This window comes from Geospiza fortis, unplaced genomic scaffold, assembly GCF_000277835.1.
Source record: "Geospiza fortis unplaced genomic scaffold, GeoFor_1.0 scaffold235, whole genome shotgun sequence".
Classification (NCBI taxonomy): domain Eukaryota; kingdom Metazoa; phylum Chordata; class Aves; order Passeriformes; family Thraupidae; genus Geospiza; species Geospiza fortis.
In genome coordinates, this window is record NW_005054849.1 from 1 (window position 1) to 8,876 (window position 8,876).

Sequence of the window (8,876 nt, forward strand, 5' to 3'; positions counted from 1 at the left end):
GCAAAGGCTTGTTGCTGTTCAGGGCCCTATTGGAAAGTGTTCTTCTTGTAGGTAACTCGGTAAAGAGAGCTCACAATCTGGCTGTATTCAGGAATATCCATTCTCTAAAATTTTATGGTGCTTAGGAAAGCTTGAATTTCCTTCTTGCTAGTCAGTGGAGACATTGCTGTGATCTTGTTACTGACATCAGGTAGGACTCTGACACTGTCTATCTTACTACTTTACTCCCAGGAACTGGATTTTTCAAGCAGGTCCTTTAACTTTACTCTTCATGATGGTGAAACTGGCTTTTAGGAGAATCTGGAGGATTTCCTCTCTTTTCTCAAACATCTCTGCTTCCATGTTCTCCCACACAATGATGTCATCAATATACTGTAGGTGTTCTGGAGCCTCACCCTTTTCTAGTGCAGTCTGGATTAGTCCATGGCAGATGGAAGGACTGTGCTTCTCCTCCTGGGGTAGTCAGTTCTAGGTGTACTGCACTCCCCTCCAGGTGAAGGCAAACTAAAGCCTGCACTCTGCTGCCAGAGAAATGGAGAAAAATGGATTGACAATATCAATAGTGGCGTGCCACTTTGCTGCCTTGGACTCCAGCTCGTACTGGAGCTCTAACATGTCTGGCACAGCAACGCTCAGTGGTGGAGTCACTTCATTCAATGCATGGTAGTCCACCGTCAATCTCCATTCTCCTTCAGATTTACGCACAGGCCAAATGGGGCTGTTGAAGGGTGAGTGGGTCTTGCTGACCACCCCTTGGCTCTCCAGCTCTCGGATCATCTTATGAATGGGAATCACAGCATCTCGAGTTGTTCTATAGTGTTGGCGATGCGCTGTGGAAGTGGCAATTGGTACTTGTTGCTTTTCCCCCTTCAGAAGTCTTACTGCAGATGGGTTCTCTGATAGTCCAGGCAAGGTGTTTAATTGCTTAACACCCTCTGTCTCTACAGCTGCTATCCTAAATGCCCACCTGAGTCCTTTTGGGTCTTTTAAATATCCACTTCAGAGGAAGTCTATGCCCAAAATGCATGGCTTCTCTGGGCCAATCACAATAGGGTGTTTCTTCTACTTATTTCTACTCAGACTTACATCAGCTTCTACTAAAGTAAAATCTTGTGATCCTCTTGTCATGCCAGCAATCGAAGCAGATTCTGCCTCCACATGTCTCAATGGGATTAATGTGCACTGCACACCAGTGTTGACCAAGGCCTCATATTTTTGTGGTTCTGATGTTCCAGGCTAATGAATCTACACATTTAAAAAAAACATGGTTTTCCCTAGCCTCTACCTGGCTAGAGGCAGGACCCCTCTAAACCTGGTTATCCTTCTTTCTCTGGACATATGTATTGGAGGTTCCTTCAAGGAGATTGGACATGTCATCATCATATCTGGCAGTCCAGCTATGGGCTACTGGAGCTGCTTCTTTTTTGGTGGAACTTCCTCTCTCAGTCTTGTTGTCTTTTAATTCAAACGCCCATTGTGCCAGAGCAGTAGTAGATTTTCTATCCCATCTCCTCATATTTTTTCTACTATCACGCAGGAAAAACTACAGCTCAGCTCATGGGGTGTACCTTCTCTCCCTATCTGGGGGATGTCTACATTTTGTACTAGAACTTCTGATCTGTACTGCCGAGATTTGGAGAAAGCCCTCTTTAATCTCTTCTCTGAGTTTCTTGTGATTCTCTTTCATCTTATCTTCTAACTAACTAGTTATAGATTCATCAGGTCATTGAGTGTAATCTTTTCTTAGACCACAAAGGTCCTTCAGGGAAAAGGACCTAATAGCGACTTCTGATTTTGTGTCAGTTTTTTTGACTTTTGATTTTGTATCAGGAAGTGGCTTTGACAGTCTTTCCCCCGGATCATCATTGTCTACTGGCCAATTGGTTTTGGTTGTGTGCTTTTTTCCTGCTGCGACTGCCAGTGGCTTAGGTTCACTGTCTGGTCCCTGCTCCCCCTGCCTCCATCTGCTGCCCTACAGTATCTAGCAGCACGCGATAAGCATTTGCCAGGGCCCAGCTTATTGCAATGATCTTTTTCTCCTTAGAGTCATCATGGCAGTTCTCTTCCAGATATTTCCCCACCTCGTCTGGGTTCTGAATTTGTTCACGTGAAAATTCCCAGCCTGGGGCATCAGAAAATTCTTTTGGGGATCAGAAAATTCTTTCAGGGTTCCGCCCATTCTCTCTGATTCTCCACACTACTCAGGATTTTTTACGCTTGGGTCTACTCCTGGGTCAGGAGTCTCATCAGCCCCTCTGGAAATCTCAGCCCTCACTCTAGACAAGCTGCAAACTATATAGAGGAAGTCTACTAGATTAAATACCAGGAAGGTGGTCTCTTTAACATTCAGGGGGAACTGAACATTCTCCAAAAGTGACGTAACAGATTCAAAGGAGAAGAAGGAAAGGAAAGGTTGGAAAGCCTCATCTTCTGCTCCTCCTCTAACAAACTGGGTGCAATTACTAATAAATCCCTAAAACATGCTACTGGAACTGGGATGCAGGGTAGGATGAAGAAACCATAAACTATATATATCTGGAACAAACTATAGCACTTTTGTAAATTTCCTATAAATCATTATCACCACGCCCAGCAAAATATCTATTCTAATCCATGCCCCTCTACTGTAAAAACTACATGTTAGGGACAATACTGGAGCTATCTCTGGATTAGAAAATAAGCCTAGGGACCAGAAAGGTATTAAAACCTCAAAAAAGCCTAGGGACCAGAAACACATGAAGTCTTCCACCCATAGAGACTGTGAATTCAAGTAACATGGCTACTGACTGCTTTATCTCAATACAGAGTAAATGCAACTAAAATGCAATTAGTACAGGTTTTTACAAGAAAGACATTGAGGTGCTGGTGCACATCCAAAGAAGAGTAAGGAAGCTGATGAAACATCTGGAACATAAGTCCTATGAGGAGTAGCTGAGCATAATGAGTGTTTTTGGTGTGGAGAATAGAAGGCTCAGGGGAGACCTTATTGCTCTCTACAAGTGTTTGAAAGGAGGTTGTAACAGTGTCAGTCTCTTGTCCGATGTAGCAATTGACAGAACAAGCAGAAATGGCCACAAGTTGCACCAGGGGATGTTCAGGTTGGATATTAGGAAATAATTTTTCACTGAAAGGATTATAAAGCATTTGAACAGGTTACCCAGGGAAGTGGTTGAGCCACCATCCCTTGAGGGTGTTTAAAAGATGTGCAGATGTGGCACTTAGGGACGTGGTTTAGTGGTAGACTTGGTAGTGTTAGGTTAATGGTTGGACGTGATAATCTTTTAGGCCTTTTCCAACTTAAACAATTCTATGATTCTGTCTCAGCAACATCAGAATCTGCAAGATTCACTTTGATTTTGTTCTCTAGAAGCCTGTGTGAGGACTTAAAGAGTGCAATTACATGTCTCAAAACACTATTCCCATAAGATAAGCCACTACAACAGGAACTTGAGATAAGCACAGATGGCAAAAAGGAAGGCACTAATTCCAGGCTTAAACAGAGGTGAAGGTTTGGAATTAGCACACCAGACAAAATTCCACTGTGCAGACTGTGGGAAAGGAAACCACTACTTACACCCATGCCAGTCCAAGTTGTGGTAACATCTGCGACCACCCCTTGGATACCTGGAACTTGGACTGTATAAAAGTGGTACCTCCAGTAGAATGACTCTGGGACCCCCACCACCCAAGACCAGGGTGAAGAACGCTGCAGGAATCCACATGGTGGTGGTATCTTTTGCTTAATTTCTTTCTCACTCTCTCCCCCCCTGCTCTCTTTCTATTTCTTTCTCTCTACCTCACATTTACTGTTAAATAAAATCTGGACTATTGACTTTGGCATATTGTCTTGTTTGCACATTATTTTGAGCAGAGGCATCTCTCATTAATCAGATCATAACAGCCTGTTTGATGGTGAAACTTGTTTTCAGGAGGCATCTCCTAAAAAAAGCTTCTGCAGTAGCTAATCAGGTCTGCCTTAGAATTTTCAAACAATAAAGAAGTAGAGTTAATTCCTGGTTCTGAACTCAGTTTGTTCTGACTCTGTATTAACTACATTGTGTCAGCCTAACAGTTCTTCATAATTGTATTGAACCACACAGAATTTTACAGTGTCAGGAAGCCCTTGCAAACAGAACTGTATGCTTCACTTATTTAAATTTCCACTATCACACAAAATGTTTTGCAGGAGCAATTAAACAAGGCTTAAGTAAAGGCTAACTTGATGTTAGAAACAAATTTACCATTTGTAAGATTTTATGTCATAAGCCTTTGATTTGGGCAAATATTCTCAGGTTATCAATGAGTAAATTCTAAATTTACCCGGAACTATTTTAATGTCAATCTCTTTCAAAAAATTAAGGATTACATGCATTTAAAATTCAGGAAATTCATATAAAATAAATAAGGTTCCTGACACTTGGTTATTATGTCTTGTACATTTATCTCTGCCTTGAACCACATGCATTTCAGTGCCCATGAATTTGTTGACTGATCATAACTGTGCATAATCAGTATTTACAACAGTACCTGTTACAGCTATCGTGTCCATGACCTGTGTTCTAAAGAATAATCATGCTTGAGTCATTGAGTTTGCAAAAGGAAACTGCCTGCATATTTAATATACCACATACCTATGAATTGTAAATGAATCAGTTAAATCTTACATTTTGGTAAGAAGGTGGAAAACATGAAATGGATATGTTTATCAACCAAAATGGAATTGCATTGATTGATTTTAAAAAAAAAGTTATTTTCACAAATGCATGAATGTATCTCCTTTTTTTTTAAATTCCAGAATCGAATGGAAGAAAGCAAAGCACTCTTTAGGACAATTATCACATATCCATGGTTCCAGAATTCTTCGGTCATTCTGTTCTTAAATAAAAAAGATCTTTTAGAGGAGAAAATTATGTACTCCCATTTAGTTGATTATTTCCCAGAGTATGATGGTAAGTATATTGCCACCAGAGCTCATGCCCCATTTAAATTGCAGTAGTGACCAAATGTAATAATGTTGCCCATATTTTGCTTGGAGGTTCTTAGGACAAAGATAATCACCCATTCTTAATTAAATCCATTTTCTTCTTTATAAATTGTACTAAGTACACCAAATGGTTAGTTTGTAGTTGAATGACTTACTGGTCATGTTTTTTGAAAAATTATATGAGAAGGAAAATATTATTAAGAATAACAGTTTTTAATGCTTCAAATTTTTAAAGTCACTGAAGTCTTGTGGAATTTTCTAGATTGCTAGGAATTCATCTTATACCTCCATTAATAGTGGACAAGATGGCAGTACCTTTCATGTCAAATTATTGATTCTAGATGAGTAACATCATATTTGCAATGGACCTTATTCTGTCCTTGTTCATAAGTTGGGGTGAGGATTTGAACTGAAGTATAAAGCTAAAATTATATAAAAATACATTTTTCATTCTACTCAGCATCTCACATACTCTTATAATTGGGTTTGTGTTTTGTTGTTTTTTTCTTTAGGCTGGAAATCTGAATACAAGTCATAAATTCTCTGTGGCTCTCAGATAAACCAATATCACTTCCCCCACCCTTTTATTGTACCATTTCTTCTTTGTTTCCGTTTTTTTTTTTTTATGTTACTTATATGAAATTTAATGTGCTTGTACCTGAAAACATTATGTGGAACAAACAGCTGTTTCCAAAAATGCTGTACTTTGAGAAAGTTCTCCTGAGGTGAAAACCTAGGTATTCAAAGGTAACTGAGTGGAGGCTTTGGCAGCAGAGAAAAAAATCATATTCAAATAATAACATCTCTTTTGTCACACCAGAGAGTGAAAAGCAGATTCAAAAGCTACAAAAAAAAAATTAAATCTCTCATTTTCAAAACAAGTTAGTGATAGAAGGAAAAAGTTTCATGTTTTTCCTCTTTGAGAGGAAAGGATGTGTTCACAATGAACAGCCTGCAGGATCAGGCCATATTTAATTATGAATCAGTGTAAGTTTAGTTTGATAGTACTAAACAGAAGATAACAGACAGTTAAATAGAATATATTCTTGTATTTTCATGTTAAAAGTGTGACAGGTGCCTTAGATGACATCCTGCAGGTGAGAAGGCTATATGGGCCCTTTTGTTATGATCACTCAAGTAGAGGTAAACCTGTGTTAAATTCTTGTCCAGAGAAACCAGACAAAAATTCATACATAAGAGTTGACATTGGAAGGGAGCTCTGAAGATCATCGAGTCCAACCTTCCTGCTCAAACAAGGTCATCCAGTGACTGCTTCACAGGTATATGTCCAGATGGCTTTTGAATATCTCCAAGGAGGGAGACTCTACAATGTTTTTGGGCAACCTGTCCCAATGCTCAGTCACCCTCACAGTAAAAAAGGAGTTTCTGATGTTAAAATGGAAACTCCTGTGTTTCTTGTTCTGTAACTGGGCACCATCCACAAGAGCCTGGCTTCATCTTCTTTGCATGCTTCCTTCAGGTATTTGTACACATTAATAAGATCTCTTATCTGAGCCTTCTTTTCTCTAGGTTAAACAGTCCCAGGTTTCTCAGCCTTTCATCCAGTCCTTTAATCATCTTTGTGGCCTTTGGCTGGACTTTCTCCAGTATGTCCTTTTCTTTTCATACTGAGGAGCCAAGAACTGGACACAGAACTCCAGGTGTGGTCTCATCAGTGCTGATTAGAGGGGAAGGATCACATCCCTCGACCTGCTGGCAACATTCCTCCTAATGCAGCCCAGGATACCATTTGCCTTCTTTTTGTCAAGGGCACATTGGTGGTTCATGTTCAACCTAGTATCCACCAGGACCCTCAGGTGCCTTTTCTGCCAAGCTGCTTTCTAGTTGGGTGGCCCCCAGTATATATTAGTGCCTAGGTTTGTTACTCTTCAGGTACAGGACTTGGCACTTACCCTTGTTCAATTTCATGAGGTTCCTGTCAGCCCATTTGTCCAGCCTGTTAAGGTCCCTCTGGATGGAGCCACTCCTCCCAGTTTTGTGTCACCAACAAATTTGCTGAGGGTACACTCTGCTTCCTTATTCAGATCATTAAAGATGTAAATAGGATTGCATGCAGTATTGGCTACTGGGGTACCCCACTAGTTACTGTCATCCAACTGGACAATATCCACTGCTCTCCCCTCATCTACTAGGCCAGTCATTTCAACATAGAAGGTTGTCAGATTTTCAATCAGTCAGCTCAGAGAAACCTTCTTCCTCTTCTCCTTTACCATGGGTAAGGGAAACAACCAAAGGTTATGGACAATTAGGGCCATAGCGAGTAGGCCAGACCTGAAACTCATTTAAGTGTTTAATTCTGCAGATCTTGCTGAACTTAACCCCTTAGAGAAGGTCATGGTTTAATTTGATTTCTTTTGGTGGAAAGATGGGGTGGATGACTTGTGGTTTACTCCCATCTGGCAACTTAGTATCACACAGCTGCTTACTCACTTCTCCGTGCCTCAGGAGAAGAATCAGAAAAAAGGCAGAATCCATGGTTTGAAATAAAAACAGTTTAATAATTGAAGTAAAATATAGTCATAATACTAATGACAATAATAACAATAATAATAGTAATGAAAAGGACAGAATAAAAACAATTGATGTACAATAAAAGCAATTAGTGCGCAATATAATTGCTCACCACCCCACTGACTAATGCCCAGCCATCCCCAAGCAATGATTGGCCCCTTCTGGCTAACTTCTCCCAGTTTATATACTGGGCATGATGTTTTATGGCGTGGAATATCCCTTTGGCTACTTCGGGTCAGTTGTCCCAGCTGTGGTCCCTCCCAACTTCTTGTGCACTTCCTCACTGGCAGAGCATGAGACACTAAAAAGGCCTTGACTCAGAGTAAGCACTGCTCAGCAGCAACCAAAACATCAGTGTGTTATCAGCATTATTCTCATACTGAATCTAAAACACAGCACTGTACCAGTGTAGTGATTTTATCTTGGCTAGATGCCAGATACCCACCAAGCCACTCTTTTCACTCCCCAGTGGGACAGGGCACAGAAAATAAGATGGAAAGCAACTAGTCGGTTGAGATAAAGCAGTTTACTAAAGCAAAAAAAAGAAAAGTGAAAGTTTGAGTGCACATAAGCAATGGGAAAAGTTAATCTCTACTTCCCATCAGTGAGTGATGTTCAGCCACTTCCCAGGAAGCAGGGCTTCAGCATGTGTAGCAGTGGCTCCAGAAGGCAAACATTGTAGAATAATGAATGCCCCCTGTTCCTCTTTTCTCCCTTAGTTTTTATATCTGAGCTGACATTATATAGTATGAAATATCTCTTTGGTTACTTTGGGTCAGCTGGCTTGGTTGTGTCCCCTCCCATGATCTTGCCCACTCACAGCCCCTCGATGAGGGTAAGGAACGTTAGAGGGACAGTGCTGCTCAGCAGTAGCCAAAACACTGGTGTGTTATCAACACCCTTCCAGCTACCAATGCAAAGCAAAACACTGTGAGGTCTGCTAAGGAAAAATGAACTCTATCTTAGTCAGACATAGTACAACCAGCTACTAAGAAGAAAATTAATTCTATCCCAGCCGAAGCCAAGACAGTTGCAAAGTCTTTGGCTTGCACAGGTCACTGTGTCCCTCTCTGCTGTTCCAACATCCTCTTTGGAGATGTTGAAGATGGACGCATTTGGAGAACTTATCAGAATTAGGTATTTTTCAGCCAGATCACTTTTCCCATGTGGGTAGTACAATGGAGAAAGCAGCATTTGTCCTGGTTCAGGGCAAATTTGGGAGAGAATCCCCAAAGGGGCTCCTCTAGAAAAGCAGATTCAATTGGCCCCTCCCCCAACCAGGTTGGGAAAAAAATACCCCTTGGAGAAAAGTGGAAAAAACTGTTTATTAAACAATAAAACCTAAACAATATTAAACAAT

The 8,876-nt window shown here is 40.7% G+C and overlaps 1 protein-coding gene across 1 annotated transcript in view; it reads left to right on the forward strand.

Moving 5' to 3' along the window:
- The first annotated feature begins 3,663 nt into the window (after window positions 1-3,663).
- Window positions 3,664-8,876, forward strand: part of LOC102032980 (guanine nucleotide-binding protein G(q) subunit alpha-like) — an 8,357-nt gene continuing 3,144 nt past the window's right edge. Inside the window, exons 1-2 of the mRNA XM_005431243.2 lie at window positions 3,664-3,729; window positions 4,796-4,949. Of these exons, the coding sequence (XP_005431300.1) occupies window positions 3,664-3,729; window positions 4,796-4,949 (220 nt within the window). The remainder of the gene's footprint in view (window positions 3,730-4,795; window positions 4,950-8,876) is intronic.